Raw genomic sequence first — 27273 nt, 5'->3', positions numbered from 1 at the left:
TACAACAGGAGCCTCCTTGAATGCCCTGGCCATCATGAATATCGATGTCTCCAACTACTTCTGAACCCTAACCCTGACTTTCCACCCCCATTGCCCCTGTGTCTGCAACCGTGTATGAAATCACAACAGTTTAGTTAAACCTATCTGGTGTGCATCTTTCCATGTTTCATGATACAGACAGGATGGAAGCGTGTTCCTCTGAACCTTAATTTTCTTCCAACAAGCTTCGTATCCGAGACGCCGCGGGAAACACAACCGTTCGGGCAGTGTTTTGTTTGGCAACCCTGAACCCTAAGATGCGGCAACAACACCAACCTCGAGTCTCAAGCCCTATCCGTAATTAGTGTTAACTTCGCGGTGGAGATTAGCAAGTCTGGACCTTGTGTATCACCTGTAAATCGCTTTGCCTTATTGGAACAGACTGCTCTTTCGGGCAGTCGGGGGGGTTCTCCATCTTCATCGGCGTCTGAAGTTGCGATGATCTTCACGATGTAACTACTAGTGTATGAAGATGAAATCGTGCAACACAAAATATCATGAAGACTCTCTGCTCCAGGGTGGTAGAGCATAAGTATAAGTAGGCACAACAAGTGCAAACTAAACTTGATAGAAAAAACTCGTCATCAACACTCTTTCTCTGCTCTTGCGTTGTGGCTTTGCCTTTTGTAACCTTCTCCATCACCTCCGTGTTGCTCTGTCTTCTGTGAAGCGGCCGCATACATTCTTTTTTATCTTGCATTTACCCTATATTCATATATATTCACTCCCTCGTCTCTCATCTCAAGCATATCATCCATCATGCATTCCTTTCTGTATCTACTAATCAGTTCGCTGCTGGTCCAGGCTTGTACGTCCCCCAAGAATACCAACACAAGCTCTCGTATACTGACTCGTGCCGTGTAGCACCTATCCTTCCCCGTGCCGAGCCATGCTTCGTCATTGGAGCAACCACGTTGCCTGCCGAAGTCAGCGACGCGGCCAACGCACTTGCCGACACGGTGACCTGTGACACCTCCAAGACGACCATAGCCAACGTGCCTGACACCATTGACGGAAGCACGACCTTCTCGTCCATCGACTTTAGCAAGGACTCGCAGACGCCGTTGGCCTTTGCCCTGTCCACCTTCGCCACCGAGGACGACCTGGCATCAACCGACCTCGCCAAGTTTCAGGAGATGGGCAATGTCTATGTGGCCACCGAGGCCGGCATCCGCTCCGTGGGTGGGCCGCTCGATATCAAGGTTCCCAAGTTTTTCCTGTCCTTCCAGATCTCGCGCATCCAAACCGCCCAGGGTTCGCCACCGACAGCTCCCGGCAGCCAGGTCGACCATCTGCTGCAAAAGGTCCTCAAGAACGCCCCGCGTGAAAGCGCCGCGTTAAAAGACCAGGTGACGGCGCTGTCCAAGAAGCTGACATAGACGGCCCTTGTCAAAAAGAAAAAAAGGTTGAATGCGATGGTCGTGGCTGGTCTGGAACCAACAGTCGCATTCTGCTCGTTTATCTCAGAGTAATAATAGTAGTAGCAGCAAGCTCGAAAGAAATGTAATACATATTAACACAGCATTCATATAACCGCAAAAACAAAACACAAAAAACTCCAACATGCGTGGCACTGAAGACCAGACATGAACCATTTTCCACCGTAATCGTACAAACTCTCCACTTACATCGGCACACGGACCGTCTAGTTCTCTCTCGTCTGGTTGGCTTCGCGGGCCTGCATAATCGACTTGGCCAGTCTCGTCTCGCCGCCGCTCGCTCTCCACCAGGCATCCGTGCCCCAGCGGATCAGACGCTCAGCCGCGCCGGTAGGCGTGGCAGCGGGCCGTACGTCAAGGAAAAAGACTGGCTCGCCGGTGGGCTCGGGCGGGCCCGAGTAATAGTCAATGACGTAGCGAATCTCCTGTTCCTCGCCGTTGAATTTGCGGGTGATGTACCAGTCGTGGCGGTCAAAGGGAGGCTCGGCACTGTATGATGAGCGGGATGAATGTTAGTGATGCCCAGGGCCCCAAAAACAGAGAACGGCGGTGGATGTGAGCAAAACTTACGTAAAGGTATCGGGGAAAAGGGCGCCGAGCCAGTTCATGATGGTTGCCTTGGGAGTTCTCTCGCCCGGACGACCCTGGAAGCGGATTAGAGTGGGAGTGTGCTGCGTGATGTCGGGAACTTCACTAGCACACTCGGCCGCTCTCTCTTCTCCGCGTCTACAAATCTGCCAGCCGCGGAACAAGCCGCCGGCAAAGCGCGCCTCCCAGCCCAGGATCTCGTCCCATGCGCCCTCGTTGAGGAAGTTGTGCACGGCAACCATCTGCTCAATGGCAGTGGCGTCGGTGTCCTTGTGGCCCTTGCGCAGCAGCGCGTTGTACATTTGCTGCGGAGACGGGTATTCCCAGTTGCCGCTGCCATCGCCACGCGGAATCGAAGAACCCTCTCGTTCGACCGGGAGGTCAATCACCTGGTTAGGCGCGCGCTCCTGCGAGATCTCGCGGAACATGTAGTTGAGCGGGTTGATTTGTGAGAGGAAGCCGCTCTGCGAGGCGGCTGCGGGCTCGGGCTCAGCGGCGGTGGCGGCCGGGGCAGCGGGTGCGGAGGCTGAGCCATAGGCCTTGCCACTCATGATGTCAACGGTCTTTTCGTGCATAGGACAGGCAGCCTGGTCAAGGTGTTAGCATTTATGTGTGTGCGCCAGCAATTCAAGCAGCCCAAAGTCGGCTTACCGGAGGTTTAGCATCGGCACCGGCCTTGTGCTTCATGGGACAGGCGGCAGAGCCGTCGGCACCAGAAGCCGTCGAGGACGGAGTGTGTTTCACAGGGCATGCAGCTGCCGAAGCAGAAGACGCCGGCGTAGCATCAGCCCAGAACCAGCCCATTGTGGAGAGAATATGAGTAGATGGAAGAAAGGTTAAGACGAGGAAAATGGCGAGGAACGGAATGAGACAAAGGCAAACCGATGACGATGATGCTCATGATTACATCTTTATTTTTATTTTTCTTATTTTTTTTGCGAGGCACTCATTGGTTGCTTCATGATTTTCACATGGTAGCCGTGATTCGGGTTAGATTGGGTTGGCAGAAATACCCGGGCATTAGCCGATGCGCGCCAAAACTATCTGGTCAACATCAACAGAACATCGCCGAGGGAGCTCTTGCACTTGTAGCTGAGAGCTGATGTCCCAAAGCCAATGATTGCAGATAAAATGTGCTGCTAGCAATTTTCGACCCAAAAATTGCATGTGAGAGACACCAAAAACCAGCAAAGATAAACGGCCAACCCGTTCCCAGCTGCTCGTCTCCCTATTTTATTGCTATTTTACCGTATTCAGTCCACCGAAGCCGAATACGGCCATGGCTGCAATTCCAACTGCAGGCAATTGCTGATTCTAGCGCTCTTCTTTCCCTTTGCACGTCTGCCACATTCTGCTTCGCTTTCTTCCTCGTCATTCTTCTTTTTTTTTTTGCTCAACATAGCGTCATGAGCCTTTGCTACTGCCCATTATCGCATCAGCCGTCATGAGCTTGCTTGTCCAAAGCGCGCGCCATTCCGGCCGTTTGGGCTGCCTGCCGCCCTCGCTGCTTGGAAGATCGGCCAGGCCCCAGCAGCTGGGCCGCCGCCTGCACAGTTCCCCCGTGCCGCCACAGATATTCCATCAGAGATACTATCAAACAAGCCGACTGAGGCATCTCAAGGCTGGGGCCGGAGCTGCCGCAGTCGCGGGAGGTCTCGCTCTCAGTCTAAACAGCTCCGACTCCGACTTCGCCTCCGCCTCCCCGCTTCCGGGAACTAAGGACCACACGCCTACTGAAACGCTTATGCTAGCCTCGTCACGGGAGGAGATGCAGGAGAGGCTTCCAGAAGCCACTGGCAGTCTCCAGCGGCTGAAATTCATGGTTGTTTACTTTCTTGACACGTGGGTCTGGGAGCCGCTTTTCACATGTGTGCGTTTTGTGCAGCTAGTTGGGGTTTTTGCGCCCGTTATAGTCTGTGTTCCCGTCATCTGGACTGGCTCACGGGTCGCCGACCATGATAATGAGAGGAGCGGAACTTTGTGGTGGTACGGCTTCCTGGTGCGGTCCATGGAGCGTGCTGGCCCAACGTTCATCAAGGTGAGCAAGACGCTATCCTCAAATGGTATCATTGACTGACGTATCATAACAGCTGGGCCAATGGGCGGCTTCACGCTCTGATATATTTCCCAATGAGCTATGCAACATAATGTCCAAGTTGCACTCCAATGCCCCAGCTCATAGCTTTGCCGAGACCAAGCGCATCATCTCCGAAGCTTTTCACGGCTTGCCGTTCCATGAAATCTTTGAAGAGTTTGAAGCTACTCCCATGGGTGTTGGTGCCATTGCACAGGTTTACAGGGGAAAGCTGCGTTCCGGCTTGACTGTTCCAGAAGCAAAGGGTCCGGCCAGTGCCTTTCAGCTACTACGAGAAACCGTCCTTCGCAATATCGATACCATTCTCAAGAGCTCACCAAAGGGTGTCCCATCATCACATGTAGCAGTCAAGGTTGTGCATCCGGGTATTGACCGCACAATTCGGAGAGACCTGCGCATAATGGCATTCTTTGCTCGTCTATTGAACGCAATTCCCAGCATTGAATGGCTTTCTTTGCCGGACGAGGTTGCTCAGTTTGGCGAGATGATGAATCTACAGCTGGATCTTAGAATTGAGGCTACAAATCTGGCTCGTTTCCGTTACAACTTCAAGGATCGCACGACCGTTTCATTCCCACACGCCTACCCTCAATTTACGACGAAGCACATGCTCATTGAAGAATTTGCCCAGGGCATTCCTTTGGCTAACTTCCTGGAGCTTGGCGGAGGTGTCTTCCAGAAAGACATCGCTAATGAAGGGTTGGATGCCTTCCTTCGCATGCTGTTATTGGACAACTTTGTTCATGCCGACTTACATCCAGGAAACATCATGGTGCGCTTTTATCCGGCCGACCTACCGGATATCAAGCTGCCTAACTGGAGTAAATCCGAGAGTCTTTGGCAAGAGTGGCCAGACACCCAGACAGAGAAAATTCTTGCGCGGCTCCGACCGTTTGCAGCTTCTAAAGATCAGACGGGATGGCTGCAAGAGTTGGAAAAGATTGAACGTGAAGGATATCACGCCCAGCTCATATTCATTGATACTGGTCTGGTGACTGAGCTCAATGCTGTTAATCGGCAAAACTTTCTAGACCTCTTCCGAGCAATCGCCGAGTTCTCTGGCTACCGCGCCGGTGAGCTGATGTGTGAACGGTGTCGCCAACCTGATGCAGTGATTAACAAGGAATACTTTGCCATGAAAATGCAGCGTCTGGTTCACAGCGTCAAGAGCCGCACTTTGGCACTCGGCAGTGTCAAGATAGGCGACATCTTGCAAGAGGTGCTTTCCATGGTCCGCCAGCACCATGTGCGTATGGAGGGCGATTTTGTCAATGTCGTCATCAGCATTCTTTTGCTGGAAGGCATCGGGCGTACGTTGAACCCGGAGCTTGATCTCCTGAGCAGCGCACTGCCGATTCTCCGGCAGGTCTCGGCAAACAGCGGCGCGGAAATGGCCAAACGCGGGGACTTTTCAGTACTGTTGATGTGGGTTGGCTTGGAAACAAGACGCTTTTTGCAAGCAAGCGTCGATGATGTAAGTTTATGCAGGAAGCCCAAAGCTGAAGATGGCTGTTTGCTAATAAAAAAATACTCAACAGGTCGAATTGTGTGTCAAGTACGACTTGTTGTCACCCAATGTCTGATGACTTTTTCTTCCCTGCGAAAGAACTCGGCCTGTCTTTGTATTCCTTATTTGGGCGAGTCCTGGTCTCTTTGGTGACGCGAGAGGGATCTCACTAACTTTGAGACGGCACCTTATGCTGATGCTGCAGTGCCACAGCGGGGTGGCCAAGACACATTTCCTTGCATAGACCTGTGCCCATTTGAGCCAGTCTTTTTTTCAGTCTTCCATGACACCGCCTCATTATAGATGCATTCAGTACCAGATTTACTCTTTTTCTTGCATCTTGCTGCCCCTTGTCACATGACGGCACGTCAGGCTAACACAGCACGAGGCTCTCTCGTTATAGCTGCAGCATGTTGTTTCTTTTCTTCTTTCACCAGGCTTCTCGGGGCGTTTTCTTTCACGGCTTGGTTCTTTGATTTATTTGTCACTCCCCCCAACTCACGCCTTCTCCATAAACTCTTCTTTCCTTTTTTTTTTCTTTTTCACTTGATACATCATAATAAAATCGCCAAGCTAGTCAGGTGGCGCTCACATTTTCGACCCCGCGCATGTTCTTGGCAGCTTTAATCCGTCCTTTCGCCCCAATCCGTGTCTTGGGTTGTTGTCTCTACCGACATGTCTAGAATTATGCGGAAAAAGGACAGCTACACCATCATCACCCCTATTCCCAGCTTCATACCCCGCCAGCTGGCTCTAGATATTCTCCATGCCCACTCAGAAATCATAACCCTCAACCCGCTTGTCTTGTCCCATGCCCCAATCCCGGCACCGCGGAACGCCGCCGCCGATGAGTTCTACTCCACGTGGTATGAGATCACCGAGCGGATCCAATACGTCCCCGGTCTGGGCTCCTTGGGAGCCGGCAAAATTAGCTTCAAGGGCTGCTTCCACGACACTCCGTGGGGCCTACAGACGCACATTTACGCGCCCATGGGCGTCGACCTGCGCACCACCTACCGCATCGCCGGCAATGAGCCGGGCGAGCCGCCAGCACCCACCGAGCTCGGCCTACTACAGCTCGGCGCACCAAGCGACGGGCTGTACCTACGCGAAGACAACCAGATCCGCTGCAACATTGCGCTGCTCGGCTTCGTGCGCAGCCAGCTCAAGGCAGCCAGCCACGAGATGATGCAGCGCCTCGTCAAAAAGGCAGAGCTTCTTGACGCCGGCATACTGCGCGCTATGTTCTGCAACGGTCGCCTGCGCACCGTCAACCCGCACGACCTGTCGAATGCGGCGGGCCAGGCTGACCTTGCCCGCTCCATATCGTTGTCGCCGCGCCCACACTCGCTTTCGCCGAGGTTGGCGCCGACGCCGACGCCTGGCCCCGCGTCGCGGCCAGGGTATCAGCCTCTGGCGCCGCCGCAGCCGGCGCCGCCGCTAGTCGAGTTGCCGGGCGACTTTGTCCAGCCGCGAGACCCGACGCAGCTCCAAGTGTGCGGCGGCGTGGCGTCGGCGCAGTCGAGCCCTTCGTTCTCGAGTGGGACCTTGTGTGAGTATGGCTTCTCGCCGCCGCAGTCACCTGGGCTGCCACCGAGTCTGCAGCCGGGAGCAGGAGCGTTCCGGGAGTTTAAGCATGTGCAGCAGCATCATCAGCTGCCGACAGTCAAGATCAAGCGGGATCCACATGCTGGGGAGGTACCGCCGTGCTTGGGTTCGACAAAGCAAATGAGCTAGGACTATGGATTGCCTTAGCGGATCTGCAGCTGGGATATCACGTATGGCCACAGCTGGTAGAAAACACGGAGCCCCGTCCGCTCTCCCTTGGCTAACCTACAAAGCACTGGACGAGTACCACGGTGCGTGGCCTCGTGGGAATCCCCGGGGCTGCATACTTTTGGTTTGATCAACTATATACTTGTTCCGGTCTTGTTTTTGTTGGCCCTGTCAAGGCGAAGCTCCCGATGATGCCTGAGACCACGGCCCGGTATGTCGGAGCTACTCGATTAAGCAAGTGGGACATTCCGGTCGTACAGATAGTTCTGGCCGGGGAGGATGTGACTTGTTACATTGTGCGCAACCCGGTAAATAATATGCCTCCAAGGGCGAGTCTGTACATAAATACATGTTTGCATATGCATCCAAGCATTGTTGTATCCATTAGATATAGATCAGAATATGTCCCTCCCCTCCCCTCCTTCTTGTCTCCCTTTCCTCAGGCCGGGTAATCTGATGATCGTAGATTCTTGAGTTGCCGGATCTCGAGGGGCAGGCTAAAGAGATGCCGGTTTGAGTTGAGATGAGTTTAGAATTCTTTATTAACCTGTCTGCTCGCTAGGCTTCTCGGCATACGACAGGGGGCAATTTTCAAGGGATGCCGGTTTTCTTTTTTCTTTTCGCCAGGACCCGAAGCCATGGCTGGGTCCAAAAAAAAATTGAAATTGAAATCTTTTTTTACCTGCTTACTCGTGAAGAACAAAAAATAAACACAACGTAGCTCGCTACTTGGACATTTGCAAATAAATAAAAAATTATATTGGACAGTACGGGAATCGAACCCGTGACCTTTCGCAGACCCGCAGAAGATGCGAAGCAAACGTTATACCCCTAAACCAACCGCCCTGGTGCTTGATAAATAGGCAAATTTATCGATAAATTTAAAGTCTTTTGGCGTCGGCAAAATGTTATTCCGTCAAAGCACCTCTTGTTCCCCGGTATTCCCGTGTACACAAAGACCTTGTTCGCGTCGTGTATGACATGATCCAGGGGGGGGTCATGGCGCACATGAGAGAAAATAAAAAAGGAAAAGGAAATTGGCTGTGGCTGGAACCATTTGGTCTGATTTTTTTTTATTTTGATTTGATTTGATTTGATTGTCTTTATTTTACCTGTCTACTCTGATTTTTTTGACTTGGTTTGACGGAACGACTAGCCAGGATCAACGATTTCTGCACGATTTCTGCACGTTGATTGATTGATTGATTCTTTATTTACCTGTCTACTCGCATTTCTACACGTTGAAAGAAAAAAAATTGACATGGAACGACAGAGGCCCAAAAGTTAGATGCTGTCATTAATGACGGCGTCTGACCGGAGATTTGCTGCGTAATCTGGGAATCGAACCCAGGGCTAATCGAAATCATTGCTGGATGGCAACGATTAATGTTACCACTACACCAATTACGCGATGGTATTTGTTGGGAAACAATCGCGATGTTAGACTTCTTGAAGGAAAAAAAGAATAGTGATTTCGATGTAAATATAAATATAGTCAAGTCAAGTGAGTAGTAACGATGAACCTGACGCTCATCGCAAACGTTGATAGGCGTCCACCGCGCCTTGGTTGTATACGAGTGTACATGCTTGCTTGTCCTTGTCCTTGTCCCTCGTTCTGGACTTCCCGCCCTCACCTGTCTTTCCGCCCCGTCGTAAGCGCCCCGCCCCGGGCTTGGCATTACAGGGCTGCCTCTTGGCCCTCTACATACTGTGCCGGAATGTAACGTAAAAGAGGGCGTTTCCGCGGGAAAAGGCAGACCACAAGCACAAGGATATGACGATAGCGAGTGAGCTAGTTGTAAAGAAGCGATCAGACAATCGTGAGTGGTTGTCTTTACGGAGGACTGAGCTGACTTGACAGGATTAAACGAGCACTCGGAGTCACATCTTCCGGTATGGGGCAAGTATTTTTAGACGCCGTATTTCTTTTTTTTTTTTTGCATCGTGCATGACTCGGTTGTGCGGGAAAAACGAGAGAGATGGCAGAGGTTAATTTTTTTATTCTCTTTTTTTTCATTTCCAGGTGGTCAAGCCATTGGGGAACAAGGCGGCCAGAAGCGAAGCGCCGGCTCAGAGATTGGTTCTGATAAGGCCTGGCTGGGCTGGAGATTCAGGGAGCAGGTCGTATTCATGCACAAATGTGGTGTAATACTTGGTCCGCCGTGTGTGTGTCGATGGAGCAGGTGACGAGGAGGTAAGCTTGAGCCCAAGTCCAAGTCCTCGAAAAAGACGGAGTGCTCCGTGTCTGTCCTGTCATTTGCGACACGGTCGAAGAAAAACACTGAAGTAGATCTGGGCAATATTCCGAATCATCGGTCTTCTCTTCTGGACCCTGGGCTTTCTTCTCTTCCATCCCACGTCAAAAACGGGGCCCTTTTTTCTTTTTTCTCGCTTAGCCCCCCAGTAGCCATAGCGCTCACTGTGCTCCGCTGGCTTCTGCCCTGGGCTGCCCCGGACTGCCACTGTAACTCGGCTGCTGCACTGCGCTGCAGATCAACTGTTCCAGGGCTTCAGGCCACCTGTAGCACCGAGAGCCCGCGCCGGAGCGACAGCCTGGCACGTCTGTCTGTCAAGCCCGTTCCATCAGCGCATTCCTACAGTGTATTTTTAGGTTGGTCAGCTTTTTATTAACTTTTTTTTCTGTATATTTTTCTTCCCGCTCCTCTATTTCCGCCAATTCTCCCGACGCCCTTCCTCTCTTTCTCTCTTGCTGTCCGCCTTGATCTGCGCATCAACGACAAAAGGCCCGCCGGAAGGTCTCGTCGCTTGTTCCGAACACTCAACCTGCAGGGAAAAGGCTGCCGTGAAAGAGGCCTGTTTGTTTGTCTGGGCGCTGTGTCTCTGTCTCTGTCTCTGTCTTTGTTCTGTCTATCTCTATCTCTATCTTCATCTTCGTGTCTCTTTTCAATATACCATTGCTCAGCCCGTTCAGGCCTCCCTGTTGATTGTTGCGTCTCTTGCCTGTCACTTACACACTCTCACTCTCACTCCCACTCCCACTTGCACTTGCACTTACACTTGCATTCATGCACTCACACACACATACACCCTCTCATTCCACCATCTCACCCCCGTCACTTCTCCTCCACCACCCAAAGCTCTGCTGCTGGCTCTTTCGGACTTTGCTTTGCAACTGTCTCACTCGCTCGCTCGCCGTATCTCTCTAATCTTCGTTGTAGCCTTGGGTCACACGAGCAGCCCTCTGGCCTTGTGCAACACGGGCTTGATACTACCAGCCTGTGACTATCTAGTAACCAGGCTAGCTCAGTCCTTTTCTACTTGGAGTGTCATCTTTCCTGCTCTGCTCTGTGTACAAGTTACAAGTGATAAGTGACTGTTCCAGCGCTTGTGCCCATACATAGTTGCTTGTGCTTCAATATAGGCTCGGCGTTGTGCCCCCCGCTCTGGCCTAGTACTACTACCATAGCATCGGGGCACTCTCACCGGCGTCTTATTCGTTCTCCAGATTGTCCAATCACCCCACATACCCGGCAATTAGAACCTACTCAGACATTTTACCCTCCATCACACCACACGGGGTCGTCTGTTCTGCTCTTCTTCCCCACCCCAACGTTCAATCCACTAACAGCCCCCTCCGGCTCCGACTCTGCTATCCGGCCTTCCGAGTGTCTGGCACTCGGTGTTCTCCCTACTACCACCCGCTTCTAATGTCCACCAAATTCCCTGCGCGGGGCCGGGACTCATCCACCAAGGCCTGTCACAACTGCCGCAGACGCCGGCTCCGCTGTGATAGATCCCAGCCCACATGCAACAAATGCGCCATTGGTGGCCAAGAATGTCTCGGCTATGACAAGCTGTTTGTTTGGACACAGTGGGTCGGGGGAACCACCAACGGCAATGCAAGGGGGAATGCTGCCAAAAACACCCCTACTTCACCTGCTGCTCGGGATGCTGCCTCCGCTACCACTACCCGGCCCGGGGCGGTCACTGTTGCTCCCGCCGTGTCATATCAACTTAAAAACAATACCCATGACACCGAGACGCCCTCACACTCCTTTCAGAAAATCGTCTTTGAAAATAGCCCCTTCTCGTCACCATCATCAACTGCTTCTCTAGATGCAAAGTCGCCTGAACAGTCGGATAGTACTACTACTACCACTCAGCAAGCTGTGGGATCCCCGGCTCCTGCTCATGAACAGTTGCCATATAGCCCGGCACCAAAGACTGAAGAGGATGCCAATTCTCAAAATACTCTTGTACCATATGTACCCAGTCCTGGGTCTTCTCTCGATCCCCTATTCGTGGACCAAAGCTATTCAGCAAAACGATATTTGCACTACTGTGAGTCGACCTCTACTCATAGTCTCCCATTATCTGCATTATGCGTTTCTACTATCTTATATATATCTTTCTCATGCCGTCCCTTTTTATCTTCACTACCAAATCCTCTATTCCATGTCTCTCTCTTTCTCTATTAGTTTCGCCAACTGACACTTTCTAGTTCACCGTGTAACCAAGGACATGGTTGCACATGATGCCTTCAATGTCAATCCTTTCCGCGGCATCATTCCCATCGCAATGGAGCATCCTGTTCTCATGAACCTCTTGATTGCCACCTCAGCACTGCATATTTCCAATCTATACCAGCTGCCCCCCGTCGGTCTCCCCCCGAATGGTCCCATTGGCGATCATTTTATGGCTCTACGGTCTAATCACCCCGAGGCTCAACGAACCTTTATGGATGGCCTCGCAGCGAAGCAACGCGCCATTATGCACATGCGCTCTGTTGTCGCCAATAGCGAGAACGGCAGTCGCGAGCTTGCCATCATGGCTGCCTACTTTTTTGTTAATATAGAGCTGATTGACTTTGGCACTGGCGGCTGGCGCTCGCATCTCCAGGGTGGTAGCAGACTATTGGCCAGCTTAGCGCGCTCTGGGAATACTGAGAATCAGTGGTGTATTAGCAAAGAGATTTCTGATAATGTCGTGGCCACCTTTCTCATGTAAGTGATCTTTGTTTTGAGCCTATGCACTACTGACGGTGGGTGCCCTTGCTGACTAGCACATAACTAGCTATCACATCCTCGGGTCGACGCTCATGTCGACCTCCCGTTGCGTCAATGTTGGAAACCACATCATGGAACTTCTTCCAGTGCTCTCCCGGACCCAGTCAAATAGCTATCTTTGCTGTCCAGTTTTCATGCTAGAAATCATACCCGCGGCCTCGCAATTAGCCAATCACATGCACACCCGCGACCAAGCCGATACGATTTCTGAGGCTCTTCGCCTCATTGAAAAGGCACAAAACTACGACCTGCGCCAGTGGGTGTCCAGCATCCCTAGCATAGCCATATTCAATGACGCCACCAGTCGCGAGCGCGTTGCCGCGTCACATCGTGCAGCAATCTGCCTGTACGTGATCCGCGCGGTGCCCATGGTGAGAGATGCCGTGCCCGTGCGCGTCGAGGACTTTGTGGCTGAAATTTTCCGCAACATGGCTGATGTCGGCAAGGACGATGTCCACTTCAAGGGCGCCGTCTGGCCGCTCTTCATGGCCGGCGCCGAAAGCCACGATGCCGAGCGCCGCCAGTGGATCATAAACCGGCTCATCGATATCTGGACCACAGTGCCCTGGGGCTACATCCTGACAGCCATCGATGCGCTGCGCAAGACATGGAAGTTTCAGGACGAGGGGCTAGTCTCACAGACAGGCGACGAGCCGAACTGGCTACATGCCATGTGGTCGGGAGACCTAGATTGTTTTATTGTATGAGCCCGGCAAGTATACGAGTACGAGAGACGGCCAAAGGGAAGTGTTGGCTGAGGGTCTTGGGATTTGGTTTATTTCTACTCAAGCGGCGGCGGTCCTTTGTGCTGTTTTACAAGATATCCTTTTGCTGTTGTGGAATTTTATGAGGCTTGTAGATATCAAGAAGTGTGTTTTAGGTCTGCGGACCCCTACATTTGCAGTGCTTTGTTTTGGTCTCCTTCTGCTAGACTTTCCCGCCATCGCGCCGCGAATATATCGTCGAAAAGGCCAAAAGGGCCTGTAATGTCTCACGCGACACAAGCAAAAAGTGCGATAAAAGTGTTCGCTACATATGTGATGTGAGGCTGGCACCAGCATGCGGGTGTCAAAACAAGCGGATTGGCACGTACCTTCTCCAGCCATGGCACCAACTCCCGCCCCACTTTTTTGCTACCTCGATCGACCGCAAATTTATTTCCATTTTGTTTCCTGTTCGCATCTTCGCGATCGAAACATGCTCTGCGTTTTTTGTGTGTGAACAAGTGCATCAGTTTCTGCGCCGACTCCATCTCTCATAGCGAAATCCGCCGCTTCTGAACATCCACCGGAAGGAGGAAAAGAACGTCTCCCGACCCAACCAGCCGGTCTTCTCTCGTTGTTTCTCCCCCGTGCTTTTCTTTTCTTTTGAGTGTCCCTGATTGCGGCGTCCCCCCCGAATGAGCCTTCCCGCTTCCAAGCCCGCCTCGTCCAAGGACAGGACCGACCCGAAACTTGCGCCCGCCGACCCAGGTTATGTTCGCCTGCATATCTCGCCACTGGATGCCGACCTACTGAACATAGTCATCCCGTCTGCGGTGCTCACCAACGCCCGGAACGTCTCGCTTCACACGCTCGACACTTTTCCGGACCGGCCCTACGGATTCGTCGATCTGCCCACCGAGGCGGCCGAGAAACTCAAAAAGAAGCTAAACGGCGCAACACTACGCGGCAACAAGATGCGAGTCGACAAGGCCCGCCCGCCGAAGCCCGAATATGTGCCTGAGCCTGACGTCGGGACATCTCCCAAGAAACGCAAGAAGATCGTCATCGACTTTGACGGCACCGAGGTCGTGTCATCCAAGAAACGCAAGAAGGACCGCGACGTCAAGCAAGGCATCGTGCTGGAAGATGATCGCAAAGTCAAGCGTGGCTGGACTGTGACGCCAGAGCAAGCCCGCAAGTCTGTTAAGACCAAGGTCAGATCCAAAAAGGAGGACAAGGATAGTAAGAAAGACAAAAAGGACAAGGAGGTTCGCGAGGTGCGCTCCAAGTACACCGACAAGCAGGAGTGTCTCATCAAGACGGTTGTTCCCCATGGAAAGCCCATGCCCGAGATCAAGATTGGCGCTAAAAGCAAGAAGAGGGGCAAAGACGGCAAATCTAACCGTGAGATTGTTGCCCATGAGTACGAGCATGCCGTCAAATTCCCGACATTCTTGCGCGACGCCCCCAAGCCTGCCCCGGCACCCGTGTCTAAAAAGACAGCTGAATCGGAATCTTCTTCATCAGAGTCTGAAAGCAGCAGTAGTGATGAAGACGAAGAGGAGAAATTGGTGGTGAAAAAGAACACAGCGGAAACGAAGCCCATAACAAAGCCGCCGGTTGAAGAAGCAGACGACACAACGAGCAGTGAGGAGTCCTCGTCCGAGGAGGATTCCTCTTCACCTGAGGACTCATCTGAGGAGGAAGAAGGCGACAGTGAAGAGGAGAAATCCGATGTTGAAATGACCGATGGTCCTGCGCCAACTCCCTTTGCGCCTATCGCCGAGTCTGACCCCTCAAAGCTCGACGAGAGACCAACGACCTCAGGCTCCATGAAGAGTCTAACCATCAAAATCCCTCCGCCGCCCGCAACACCCAGCAAGGTCCATCCTCTCGAAGCTCTTTACAAGAAGAAGCCCGAAGCCGACACCGAAGCTGCCACCAATGACGAAGAGCCCTTTAGTTTCTTTGGCGCCGGCGCCAGCGGTTCCGATATTGAATCCGAGGCTGAGACCCCCAAGACCTCCCGGCTCGCCCAGCCGCCCATGACCCCCTTCACCCGCCAAGACTTTGAAGCGCGCGGGCTCCGTAGCGCGGCCCCCACGCCCGACACAGCGCATCCAAGCCGCATGCGACTCTTTTTCCCCGACGACAACGACCAAGACGATGCTGACGAGGACGACGAGGAGGACGCCCTCGACAACCTGGCAAGCCCAAATGCCCATCGCAGTACAGCGCGCACGGCCGACGGAGATTCAGCGGACAAGCAGGAAGAGTCCAGCGATTTCCAGGCTTGGTTCTGGGAAAACCGCGGCGACTTGAATCGCTCGTGGATGCGCCGGCGCAAAACTGCTGCCAAGGAGCGCAGGATGAAGGATAATAAGACTAGAGGGTTTACGAGAGCGTGAGTGTGGAGAGACTTTTATCATACTGTTAGTTTTTGCATACATGCTTCATCTTGTCATATATTTTATTTCCATCACTGTGGCAAAACTTCTTACACTCATTTGCTGGTGGCTTCAGGGCTATGTGCTGCTAACCCTCCCTGTAGATACCACGTCTCTGTGGTTTTTATTTACCCATCAACTGTTAGGATCTCACTGGAGATAGCATTTCATAACACATAACTGGTTATATTAAGTATTAATAGTTAATCAGCAAAGGACCAGCCGGAGCCGGAGCCGGAGCCGGGCATCCAAGGGTCTACCTCGGCCTTAATTCGACGCTCCTTTTTTTGAGCAAAACACTCCTCATCCGTATGAGTCGAGGAGTGGTGGAATGAGCACCGTATGTTTCCCGGCCTGCCGTGAGTTTGAGTTTGTTTCTGACGCTTCTCTATCTTCCTTCGCTGCCTACCGCTCTTCCGCTTTGCAGAGTTTCTGAAGGAGACCCGTGGCTCAGGTTTTTCGTCAACAGGCTTTGGAAGGAAAGAATTCTTCACTTCAGCCAGGAAATAGGAAACTGTTAGCCATTGATCAGTGGGAAGCGAGAAGAACCTGGTCCTCTGTTTTTGGTACCATTCTGGATACAGTTGAGCGAAGACCGTCGCATATCCAAGCAATTTGATCAGCAGCCGGAATCTTGAGACCGTTCGCGGCTATATCGTCGAATGCAAGCATGACTTGATAGGTATACAAGACAGGGTCCGAAATGATGGAGGGGTTTTCAAGATCTTTGAGGACGCGCCAGGCCGAGGCTTTACCGCGGAAATCTCCTATGCTAAAGTGAGCTTCGAGCTTGGACAGCACAGTGAATGCATCTATGGAGGGGTCGTTTTTGAAGTTGCTGGCCACGGATCGTAGAAGGTTTTTTTCGACATAGAGAGACAGAGCCTCTTTTGCTCTCAGATTGAGGATCTTCTTAACGTTGTCGGTCATGTCTACAATATCAGCAAGAGGCTGTTCAATTGCAGGCAGGAATTGTCTGGAGTTCGCCAGAAACATGAGTTGGGACTGCCATTCCCTAAAGTCGCTATCTTCTGTAAGAATGGGAATAAGTGGAAGAGCAGGCATCGGAGCAGGGAGAGCAAAAAAACTCATATTGGAGGTGTACATGAGAAAAGGAGGTGTTTAGGAGGGAGAAAGTTTGTGGAAGAAATAAAAGGGATCTTGATAGAGACGATAGGAATTGTTTGGATAGGAATGCTGGCGCAGAGTAATTGTCCTGGGCTCATAACGTGCTAGAGTTTGAATATAAGGGGAGAAATTGAATTGAATGAAACAGAATGAGGTGATGATGTATTAGCCAGAGCTGGAACTGAAACGTAGCCTCGCCCCTTAAATACAGGCGAAGCTATATAGCGGTGATCGCCTTGCAACACACTTGATCAAAGGCAAAGCATGTAACTAGTTGTTATTCGACGATAACACGTAAAGTAGATACATTTTAGAAGCCGCAATACTAGTAATCCACGTCATATTTGCTGGAAGAGAGCTACCGTCGTTGAGTTGAGGTCATGTGCCATAGGTCAAACGCTACCACCAACTCTGGTGACTTCAGAGTCACGCGTTATATCTTAAGATTCCAGGCGTGAGGCGGCAAACTCCAGACCTTATGATCTGTGCCGCACCTTTCCGCTCACTAAAATTGCTACTAACTATTCAATTAACTAAACTTCTTACATATCTTAGCTCGCAACTTTGGGCTGCCTCTTTGACCGATGAGACACTCAGACCCCGGCATCTTGTCCCGTCGCCGGAACCTACCGCCGGGATCCTCCACTACGAACTGCCTGCCCGTGTAACCGGAGTCACTCTTCGGCACCAAACGCTGCCGTTATTCGCCAAAAACATTCGGCGTCGATTTGATTTGATTTTCTTCTTTTACGTCTACCTACTTGACTTGACTTGACTTGACTTTATTTAACGTCTACCGGAATCACTAAGATCAAACGACGCCGGATTGGTTACCGGATGGAAATTTAAAGTCCTCCGCTCGACACGCCGCATAGTTTCTGTGTGTTCGGGATGGCGCACCATCCCCAAGCCCCGAAGAACCAGTGGTTCACACTCCGCTATGAGCAGCAAGAAACACATGTACAAAAGAAAAAAAAAAGAAAAACATTTTCCCCAGATAAACCCTAACCCCCACAAAGAGTTAACCATCCCCACCAACATTCGTTCGACCGAGAAACGTGGCCAGACACAAAGTCGACCATCACAACCAGCGTGGCATGGAAAAACCCGAGTCGTTGAGCGGGTGAAAAACCATACCAGGTGAGCCTCCGGAGGCTAGGAGCGTATCCTTCCGCTTTTCGAAGTGGCCGCCGCACCGAACCATGGCTAAGGCCCGATGCAGTCCCCGAGTGCCACAGCAGGACAAAGGAAAGACAAAAGAAACAGAAAAGAAGGTGATGGACTGTCTGAACCTTCAAATGGACAGTCCCGAGTTGCAAAGATGGATCCACGAGTTGGTGTGTGTGGCGGCGATGAAGGGCCGGCGATCGCGAGGAGGGTGTCGTGAAAAGGGGGCGAGTCGACGGCGAGGAAATCCCTCAAAGTTGGGAGAAAGCGGACTCGGGCTTCGCAGCTCGTTGTCGTGTTGAAGAGACGAGAATGGCAGCAGCATTGGGATCGTGCTGCTGTCCTCATGAGACCCTCAGCATAGGCTCGAGGGGGACGAGGCCGATCTCAAAGGTACCCCCCCCCCGAGGGTTGTAGGAGGGAAGGTTGTACGTCTACCTACTGTTATCATTCGGCGCCGAAACCGGACGTGCTTGAAAGGACCCGCTTGCGGCCTGCAGTCTCAACAGATTGAGGGGGGACATGGTCTAGTGGTATGACGGATCCTTAGCATGGTTCAACCAACCGGTGCATGGATCAGGTCCGGGGTTCGATTCCCCGTGTCTCCATCTCCGACTCATCGCGGCGATTGTCTTCGGGGACATGGTCTAGTGGTATGACGGATCCTTAGCATCTCGGAAGCTCCGGCTTCCTGGCCTGGATCAGGTCCGGGGTTCGATTCCCCGTGTCTCCAATCTTTTGATCGTTACGCTGTTGCTGTCCACAATTGCTCCTTTATGCTGATGACGGCATGTGAGCGGGATATCTTTGGCTGCCGCAGAGACTTTCACACTCGCCATTGCCGTTTTTTTTTTCTTGCGTAGACAGGAGCCGAGGTGCACGACGCCGAAGTGCTAGCCATCGCCGAGACCATAACCGCCGTCGACATGCGGGTCAAACCGCGGTGCCGCAAAGTCTGGATCTGCTCGGACAAAATGGCAGCGGTGAGAAGACTCACGTCCTGGGACGTCAAACCCGGAACCTCCGAGGGGCATCTTCGGAGAGCCCAAACAATTTGCGCGGACTGGTTACGTCCCGACGTTGACCATCCGCTCAACCTTCCCTCCTACAACCCTCGGGGTGGCACCTTTGAGTTCAAGATGTCGCCCCCTCGCCAAAAAACGAACATTCCCCCCTCGTTGTGGGCTTGAACGAGCGCGCACATATCCCCAAAGCTGCGTCTATTCTTTTTTCGAGTTGTGAGGCCTTGAGCCCGTCTTTTTCCCCTCTCGTGGGTTGATCTCGTCGACGTTCGCCCCTTTTCTCACCACCGCTACGACCGTCGGCCCCTCGAGCACTCTGCACTGCACCTCAGGGAGACACACTCACTCTCGATGGACCGCCTTTCTGGAAGGTTCAGGTAGTCCGCCCCGTGGCGCGGGAACCGTATCGCTGTGCCTCATCCATTGCGCACGCTACGGTTACGCCAACTTTTCTTTCTTCAGGTCCCACGATCACCAGACTTCTGGAGGCTCATCTGGCCGTGGTTTTTCGCTCTTTCGAGAGCCCCCAGGCCACGTCCGCTGATTGGCTCGTCTGCGAGAATTTTTCTCGTTTTCCCGCCCTTTAGCCGACGAGCGAATGTTGGTGGGGATGGTAGCTCCACAGCAGGGCTGCGCTGGTTTTGGTTCCACTTTTTCTTTGGGGGATGGTTTGGGGTTGTTGCGCTTTTTGCGCGGTACTACAGCAGTTAGCCAGGATTCCGGGTTTTGTTTGGAGGTTGCACAAGAGAGGGACAGTCCTAGCAGCTGGGCGGTGGGAAACTGCACGTCATTACACTTCGCCAGTGCAACTATCTATAGGCGGATTCGGGTGCTGGTTTTTAAACAGCTGTATGTATTTCTGGTACCAGCAATGGTCCCCTGTCGTATGCCGAGAATCCCTCGCGAGTAGACAGGTTAAATAAAGACTTTCAATTCAGTTGACCATCCGCAGCCAAGGCCGTGGCTAGACGGCCCTCCCGAGGTGGAGGCTATTTGGGTCCCGGGCCACTCGGACATCATGGGCAATGAGCTCGCCGACGAGCAGGCGAAACTGGAGGCCAGGACAAACACTTGGCTGGACAGCATGTCGCTCTCTTGGGCCCGCAGCTATTTCCGCTCCCGCCTCGACTCCGCGTTCCGCGCCTGGTGGGCAGAGGAGGGACGCGTCATCAGACCTCATCTGCGTCGACCGGTTGAGTCTCCCAAGAAGGCTTGGACAAGTCTCCTTGACGAGACCGGTCGCAAGCTCGCTCGCGCAGTGCTGACTGCTCTGTCCGGCCATGGCGACTTTGCGGCCTACCATCGCCGCTTCGAACATGTGGACGCCATGCTCTCCTGCCCCCTCTGCGGATCGGAGACCGCCCAGAGCATGTTTAGGTCTGCCCCCGGAACCCACAGCGGGTGTCCCGCAGCTTCTTCCAGAAGCTGATAGGCACCAAGCGCGGGGCCACCTGGCTGGTCGTCAAGGCAGCCAAAGCACCCACTGTGCTGCTCGCCCACCGCCGTGCGAGGACTGAGGCGCACTCACAGGTCTTCGATCTCCCCGCTCGCTCCCCGTCGAGCCTACAACCGCCCGTCCCTCCACCTCCCGGTGCGGGGGCTCCTCCGAGCCTCTCGACTTAGCGCGCACGCGCTGCCACTCTCTTCTGTTTCCTCGTTTTCCCTTTCTCTCTCTATATCCGGTCTTTCCTTTTGTTACTTTTCCTTTGTCATGTTCTATCTTTCTTTTGGGTTTGGTCTTCTACAGTGTAAAGGCCGAGACTTGGGGTCTTGTTTAAAGCCTCACAAGCGAAGGACAGCCATTGCGCTGGGCGGTCAGGGGACCCTCCGTCATTATACTTCAAGCAGTGGGGATTTTCTGTATACATGATTCTGGGTTCTTGGTTCTTTTGCTTCTGTAACTATGTATTTCTTGGTACTAGTTTTAGTCCCCTGTCGCATGTCGAGAATACCTCGCGACTAGACGGGTAAAAAAAAAAGACATTCAATTCAATTGCGTAGACAGGGGGAAATAGTTGCTTCAAATTGTTCAAGACTCGAGACGTTGGATAGAAGAAACAGCACTTATTGTGTCACGTCTCACGGCTTGAGCAAATGCGAAGAAATCGATTTGAACTTGTTGGTTCCCAGCCAGACTGCCCTCCCAAACGTGGACAAAGACAGGATCAAAGCTGAAATTAATACTGATAGAATGTCCGGATATCAGAGAGGACAACAGGAAGGTTCTCTATATTGTACAGGGTGGTGTACTTGTTTTCACAGAGCCATCGAGGGTTGCCATTACTCCATAGCAGAGCATATTTGCAAGTCCCAGCCAGGTGAAATATCACAAAGGCTCATAAGTGCACACTAATTAACCAACAGATAGTAGATAATGTTTCACGCATATGAGGGTGTGGATCAGAAGCTAACGACAGGCGACCAGTTATGTATTCATGTAGTTAGCAAATCTCAAGCTATTCTTGGGTGTTGATCTAAACCTGGGCCATGCCAGGACTTGGGAGAATATCAAGTCAAGTATGCAGCAATGTTGTTGTGTAACTCTAACCCTAATAACACTCAGCGCCACATGTGAACGCCTCACAAAACATCACCACCTCCTCTTAAATACCCGTAGATAGCACAACACTCCTCAGTATTTACCAATAAAACCCTCAGTTCAACTTACAAGTGACTATACGAAGGGAATAATAAGCATTGACTTTGATACCACACAATATCTCGTTACTCTAGAGTGGCCGATGTGGGAGGGAGAGTTACCAATGTTATGTTTGCTAGCTTTGATATTTGATATCTACCTACTGTTATTGCACAGCAATACGACAGAGGCCTTGAGCCCCGGTAGTTCAATTGGTTTATAATGCGTTCTGCCGAGTTCCCCAAACACATACGACCATAGCCTGTAGAAAGCACGGGATCCCGTCCGCTCTCCCTTAGTTAACCTACAGAGCGCCGAACCAGTAGTATGGTGGGTGACCACATGCGAATCCTCGGTGTTGTATGTTGTCTAACTTTTGTTTTTTGTGGTGCCGGCTTTGTCTGACCGGGCGGGGTTGATGCTCCGAGTTTTTTTTTCGGCCCGGCATCGACCGGGGGGCTGGATAGGCCGAAATAACGGAAAGTCCCGCAACAATCGGAGGGGACATGGTCTAGTGGTATGACGGATCCTTAGCATATTCGAGTCTTGTAGATTCGCAGCTTGGATCAGGTCCGGGGTTCGATTCCCCGTGTCTCCAGGAGTTGATTGAGCTCCGGTCATGTTGCTTTTTGTTGTCATGTTCCTGTGTGTGGGCCACAAGACTTGGTATCACGAAGTTGAGTATTTCCTCATTGACGCAATTTTCTTTTCTTTTTTTTTTGTATCACTGTCTTCTACGCAAGGGAGAGATGTGCAGTGGCCGAATGACAGCTGGAACAGCGGCAATTATCTGCGCATCTGCAATGGATCAACAGCCGGACGTTTGAGTTCTTACATGATAGGGCTTGTACTACACGTCCGTCGTTCTCTGCGACGACCTAACCAGCCACCAGTGAAACGCACAAGGGGCTTGAGTCCGTCACGTGGAGGTCTCGTCTGATATTTCGTGAAACTTCTAGAATCTGGTCTTGGCTTTGTGGCTACCCCAAGCTAGGCGCAGTTTGACATGGCGGACAAGTAAGAAAAATGGAAAAATGCATGCCATAGGTAAGCCGGGGCTTTCTTGGGTAGTCTGGGCTGTATGTGGCCCATGTGAGCAGGTGAGAGTGGGCTCGAGTATATGGTGGCGGGCCTGGCCGGTGATATCGAAAAAAAAAAAACATCCGAGGACATGGACAATATCGTTCTATTTTGCTGCCTTCTTCTTTGTCTCTTGGATTGTATAGGTGGTCCAGTTTACCGTTGGACATTTCTGCTTTTGCCAATTCTCTATTTACAGGCGCGCAAGACCGCGTCTATTTTTCCCACGGCTCTCTGGTGCAGTGCCGCCAAGTGCCGCTGGATAACATGCTGGTTTTATAGTTAGTTGGACAAAAGAGCCAGCCAGCAGCCGTGCACGGACAAACACTCAAGGCACGGGCTCGCAGGCATAATAATCAATCCTCCGATATATGTGGGAATAAATAACAAAGCGAGCAGGACAAGAACAACAAGAAACAAAGTGCGGCCTTGGGTGCCTGGGGGGAGATGAGACAGAGAGATCAGTTGGGTGTTGGGCCCGTTCTGTGGCCTTTGGAGGGGGTGAGGTTCACCGCTCTTCGGGGCTGCTGTAGATGAGAGAGGAGCTTATGTATGAATGTACAGTTGGTTGCTTGTGTTTGGTATGGTACAACTACGCAAAGGCGGCAGAATGTCGAGGCGACTGAGTGGGTGGGTGTCTTGCCAGCCCGCTCGGATATACACAGACCGACGACCATGTTCGAGGGACAACAGTCACACCTCCTCTCGGGCTACGAGAACTTCCAGTACGCGCGCTGTCTTTGGCACCGTGCAGCCAGCGACAACCTGCATATGCATATGTATGCACTGTCTATAGTTATCACAAGTACTAGTAGTACAAGTCGTGCAGCTAGCCATGCAGCCAGGTGGGATTGTCTGGTCCTTTTCCTGTCTAGTTTTCGTGCAGGATTTTTTTTTTTGGCATCGCCGTGATCCTTTGGTGTGATATGCCCACAGGCCAGATCGATTTTGGGTAGAGACTCTCTGTCTGCTTGGTGGTGTAGTCTCTGGCTGGATCGTGGCGGGCAATACTTTGCCGGTAGACACTGCCTTGGCCCAGAGATAAGCCTTCTCCGGCAAGACAATGAATCAGCTCCGAGCAGCTCTTACGGGCACAGAATGAGAATGCCGCACTACGTACGTGCTGCGGATAAAACGGATTCGCCCTTGTGGACCTCGCCTGGCCTGCCTCTCCCTCAGAGTCTCAAACTTCCCCTCATTGTAAAAGGCCTGCCTGTCTGGCTGTTATCTGCATGTCTTGGGATCGTAGCCTCTCGAGCTGGCTTTTAGGCTCTTTGCCATCTGGGCCTCTGAGTACTCGCGGCTTTGCATCCTCCTGCTCGCTTCCAGTAAGAAGAGGGGAAGGACAGGGTAGGGTAGGGTGGTTGTGGTTTTCCAGGCGGTCCTCCGCTCCTACACACACAGACACGACTCTCTCTCTCTCTCTGCTAAGTCCGCCATTGCAACAAAGTGACAAGGCCCCCCCCCCCCGTCATAAAAATTATCCTGGCCCCATGTTCCATGTCTGGGCTCCCTGTCCCTGTAAAGTTTGTCGGGGCACGATGATCCCTTTGTTTCTTGAAATATAAACTCTCCTCTGTTCTGGACTTTGGATTTTGCGGAGAGCAAGCCTAACTGGTTCCCTGATTTTGTTCATTCATTCATCCATTGTTCACACCCTTCTACTTGACATCCATACCACAATACTTCATTCCGCGCTGCTTCAGCTACTGTGAACAAGAAGCCTCTCGACCAGCGTCTATTTGTATAACGACAACACAGCTACTCCCCTCTCCTCTTCTCTGCTCTCTTCTCCTGGTCTGCCAATCACCACAGCCTCAACCTCGCTCTTCTCTTCGTCCCGCTATCTCTTTTGCCCGCCATCACCATGGACGCCTTCAACATCAGCTCCCTGCGCGTCGACCGCTTCAACCTGGACAGCTCCATGTTCCAATCCGAAGACCAGATCCTCAACAGTCTGTGGATTGGCCTGATGGGCATCGAGACGCTCATGGTTGTCGGCGTCGTCTGCCAGAGCCTGGCCAAGCGCTTCACCACCAAGACAACTGGCGGTGCCGGTCTCAAAATGTAGAAGCGAGACAGAAACCCGTCACAGTCTGTCCAGTCTGTTATATTCGTCTCTCCTTCTCCTCGCCTGCTTGGTCGAGTCCTTACGCCACCTCATGATATCACGAACATTCTTTACCTCTGTCTTTTGCGCAGCATCCATTCACGACCGACAAGCCAACAACAAAAGCCCTATTGCCTTCTTTCGACTCTGGCCCTGATCTCCCACGGCCCCTTTCTTTTCTTTCCTCCTGCTTTGTTTCCTGCTCTAAAAGCGCGCTCGCATGATACCCAGCCTATGTCTGCTATTTCGATAATTTTTTGTCTCTTCATTTTTCGTCACCAGCACTTTTGCCACTTGTTCTCTTGTTTCATTTCTTATATCTTGCCTTTGTACCATTACACCTTCCAACGCCCCCTGGCCAACGTCCAACATCAACATGATGGGTGCTCGGACGTGCTCTTGTTGGGGAGACATGGCCCTGCTTGAAGCTCCAATCTTACTGCGTATTGGCAGCTGTTCCTCTCAGACATGCAACACAACAGTCCAGCATGGGCTAGGCTGCGGGCTCCCCTGAACATCCACCCGTGCATCAACGCATTTTGTTTTATATGACTACTACTCGTACAAGTACTACATGCTAACTCAACGCATCTGTCATGCGCAATTTCGCTGGACCGGCCAGGGCGTTTTTTGGGCTGCGTGTGAAAATATGTACGAATAACCAAGTTTCCTCTGGGGAATCTCTGTTCAGACTTGATAATTCTTTGCCTGGGCTGTTGGTTAGTGAGGCATCATTTGTATCATATTGCATCATCTATCAATTCCAGATACTACTACATACTTTGTTAATAGCACTTGATATAACAAACTACGCAATTTATTGAGACGACTTGTAATGTTAGGGTTATAGACCCTTGCTGTTGTCATGACTTCATTCTTGCAGTCAACCCCCTCCAGAGGACAAACCTTGATGCCTTGAATGCCCAAACGATATTCACACCAAGACGATGCCCAAGGGAACCACTATTACATGCCAATTGGCATTACCAAACGCAATCCATTTCTCTCAACCTTCACAAGCGGCTCAACAGTGGCTCAGAGGCCGCCAATTCTGGCGCCTAATGTACAGGCCAGCAGGAGCGCCACCCGTGCTATAAGCTTACAGCCACATTTTAACCTGGGGCCTAGCAATACAGCCACACTGGGAGCTCCCCTCTTTACTACGGAGGGAGGGGCACTACCTATGTACATACATACATTCTGGCTCCATACTAGGAGACAGCTTAGAGCTTATGTAGCTCGGCCCGTAGAGTGCGTGCAGTACAAGCTCAGCTGCCCTTGCTGACATTGGACATTGGTGCAAAAGCTCTAGTTGACATACTGCCTGGCTTAGTACGCTCACAAATGGGCTGAGGCCTATAAATCAGGACCGCCGTCCCTTCCCACTCATTCCCCCTCGTTTGTTTCTTGTCTTATACATCTCCATCTCTCTTTCTTTCTCTTGACCAAAACATCTTCTTCCCTTCATACACACACATACACAGACTCTCTCTCTTGTAGCCATGGCCAACGTTGTTTACGCCACTGATATCGCCGCTACGACGGATGACAAGGAGATCAAGGACTTCTTCAGCTTTTGGTAAGCCACGCCCACGCTCCCCACAGCCATCCCCATAATCCCCGCAGCCACGCCCAAGACACCGACCCCAGCTGACTGACTGACTCTTTTCTCCCTCTAGTGGCAAGATCGCCACCATCTCCATTGAGGCTGATGGCGCCGACAAGAAAAAGGCCACTGTGACCTTTGAGAAGGACACAGCCATGAAGACAGCACTGCTGCTCAATCACACACAGCTCGGATCGTCCAAGATCACTGTGACCGGCTCGGCCAACCTCGACGAGCACACCGATGCGACCCCGGCCCAGCGTGACGGCGACGAAATCACCCAGGAGGAAAAGCCGCGCTCGCGTATCCTGGCCGAGTACCTGGCACACGGCTACGTGGTCGGCGACGCCGCTCTTGAGCAGGCCGTCATTCTCGACAAGAAGCACAACGTCTCGAAGCGCTTCTTCGCCACCCTGCAGGGCCTCGACTCCAAGTACAAGGCGACAGACCGCGCGCGCGCCACCGACGAGTCGTACGGCATCACCACGCGCAGCAAGGGCCTACTGTTTGGCCTCAACTCGTACTTTGAAAAGGCTGCCGGCACCCCCGCTGGCCAGAAGATTGCAAAGTTCTACGAGGACGGGTCCAAGCAGGCCCAAGACATTCACGCTGAAGCCCGCCGCCTGGCTGACCTGAAGAAGGACCAGGCCGGCGGCAGCGCCTACAAGGCCTCGGGCCTGGAAAAGGTCTTTGGCAAGCCAAAGTCTACGGCTGCCACGGACTCTGCTGGCGTCCCCAGCGGCAACGCCCCGCTGGCGTCTCAGCCGTCGCCGGCCGCGGCGCTGGATATCAAGATTGCTCCTCCTACTGATAGCAAGACGGCCCCGGGTCCTGACAGCAAGCCCCCGCCCTCGTCATAAACGGACTGACTTGAAGGGGATTTAAACGACTCTGACGACC

At 52.2% G+C, this 27273-nt stretch overlaps 10 protein-coding genes across 10 annotated transcripts; 8 read left to right on the top strand and 2 right to left on the bottom strand.

Annotated features, from left to right (window-relative positions):
* Positions 1–798: 798 nt before the first annotated feature.
* Positions 799–1418, top strand: BROUX77_003736 (uncharacterized protein; the record flags this gene model as incomplete). The annotated part of the gene is made up of 2 exons (XM_073748420.1): positions 799–847; positions 904–1418. The coding sequence occupies 2 exons, from the start codon at positions 799–801 to the stop codon at positions 1416–1418; spliced, it is 564 nt and encodes a 187-aa protein (XP_073606161.1).
* A 266-nt stretch (positions 1419–1684) lies between these two features.
* BROUX77_003735 (uncharacterized protein) lies at positions 1685–2870 on the bottom strand (the record flags this gene model as incomplete). The annotated part of the gene is made up of 3 exons (XM_073748419.1): positions 1685–1967; positions 2049–2653; positions 2718–2870. The coding sequence occupies 3 exons, from the start codon at positions 2868–2870 to the stop codon at positions 1685–1687; spliced, it is 1041 nt and encodes a 346-aa protein (XP_073606160.1).
* A 640-nt stretch (positions 2871–3510) lies between these two features.
* BROUX77_003734 (uncharacterized protein) lies at positions 3511–5744 on the top strand (the record flags this gene model as incomplete). Its single annotated transcript, XM_073748418.1, has 3 exons — positions 3511–4104; positions 4157–5635; positions 5700–5744. 3 exons carry the CDS (start codon positions 3511–3513, stop codon positions 5742–5744), a joined length of 2118 nt encoding a protein of 705 aa, XP_073606159.1.
* Positions 5745–6343: 599 nt separating this feature from the next.
* BROUX77_003733 (uncharacterized protein) lies at positions 6344–7405 on the top strand (the record flags this gene model as incomplete). The annotated part of the gene is made up of 1 exon (XM_073748417.1): positions 6344–7405. One exon carries the CDS (start codon positions 6344–6346, stop codon positions 7403–7405), a length of 1062 nt encoding a protein of 353 aa, XP_073606158.1.
* Positions 7406–11112: 3707 nt separating this feature from the next.
* Positions 11113–13178, top strand: BROUX77_003732 (uncharacterized protein; the record flags this gene model as incomplete). The annotated part of the gene is made up of 3 exons (XM_073748416.1): positions 11113–11746; positions 11907–12408; positions 12479–13178. 3 exons carry the CDS (start codon positions 11113–11115, stop codon positions 13176–13178), a joined length of 1836 nt encoding a protein of 611 aa, XP_073606157.1.
* A 692-nt stretch (positions 13179–13870) lies between these two features.
* On the top strand, positions 13871–15583 carry BROUX77_003731 (uncharacterized protein; the record flags this gene model as incomplete). The annotated part of the gene is made up of 1 exon (XM_073748415.1): positions 13871–15583. The coding sequence occupies one exon, from the start codon at positions 13871–13873 to the stop codon at positions 15581–15583; it is 1713 nt and encodes a 570-aa protein (XP_073606156.1).
* A 567-nt stretch (positions 15584–16150) lies between these two features.
* BROUX77_003730 (uncharacterized protein) lies at positions 16151–16687 on the bottom strand (the record flags this gene model as incomplete). The annotated part of the gene is made up of 1 exon (XM_073748414.1): positions 16151–16687. One exon carries the CDS (start codon positions 16685–16687, stop codon positions 16151–16153), a length of 537 nt encoding a protein of 178 aa, XP_073606155.1.
* Positions 16688–19957: 3270 nt separating this feature from the next.
* Positions 19958–20562, top strand: BROUX77_003729 (uncharacterized protein; the record flags this gene model as incomplete). Its single annotated transcript, XM_073748413.1, has 2 exons — positions 19958–20257; positions 20338–20562. The coding sequence occupies 2 exons, from the start codon at positions 19958–19960 to the stop codon at positions 20560–20562; spliced, it is 525 nt and encodes a 174-aa protein (XP_073606154.1).
* Positions 20563–24524: 3962 nt separating this feature from the next.
* Positions 24525–24728, top strand: BROUX77_003728 (uncharacterized protein; the record flags this gene model as incomplete). Its single annotated transcript, XM_073748412.1, has 1 exon — positions 24525–24728. The coding sequence occupies one exon, from the start codon at positions 24525–24527 to the stop codon at positions 24726–24728; it is 204 nt and encodes a 67-aa protein (XP_073606153.1).
* Positions 24729–26269: 1541 nt separating this feature from the next.
* BROUX77_003727 (uncharacterized protein) lies at positions 26270–27233 on the top strand (the record flags this gene model as incomplete). The annotated part of the gene is made up of 2 exons (XM_073748410.1): positions 26270–26346; positions 26447–27233. 2 exons carry the CDS (start codon positions 26270–26272, stop codon positions 27231–27233), a joined length of 864 nt encoding a protein of 287 aa, XP_073606152.1.
* Between the last annotated feature and the right edge of the window lie 40 nt (positions 27234–27273).

Source organism: Berkeleyomyces rouxiae (assembly GCF_048999995.1).
Source record: "Berkeleyomyces rouxiae strain 22BRR77 chromosome Unknown BrBRR77_ptg000003l, whole genome shotgun sequence".
NCBI classification, from domain to species: Eukaryota; Fungi; Ascomycota; class Sordariomycetes; order Microascales; family Ceratocystidaceae; genus Berkeleyomyces; species Berkeleyomyces rouxiae.
Note: the sequence above shows the minus strand (reverse complement) of the source record. Positions and strands in the feature narration are given on the sequence as shown.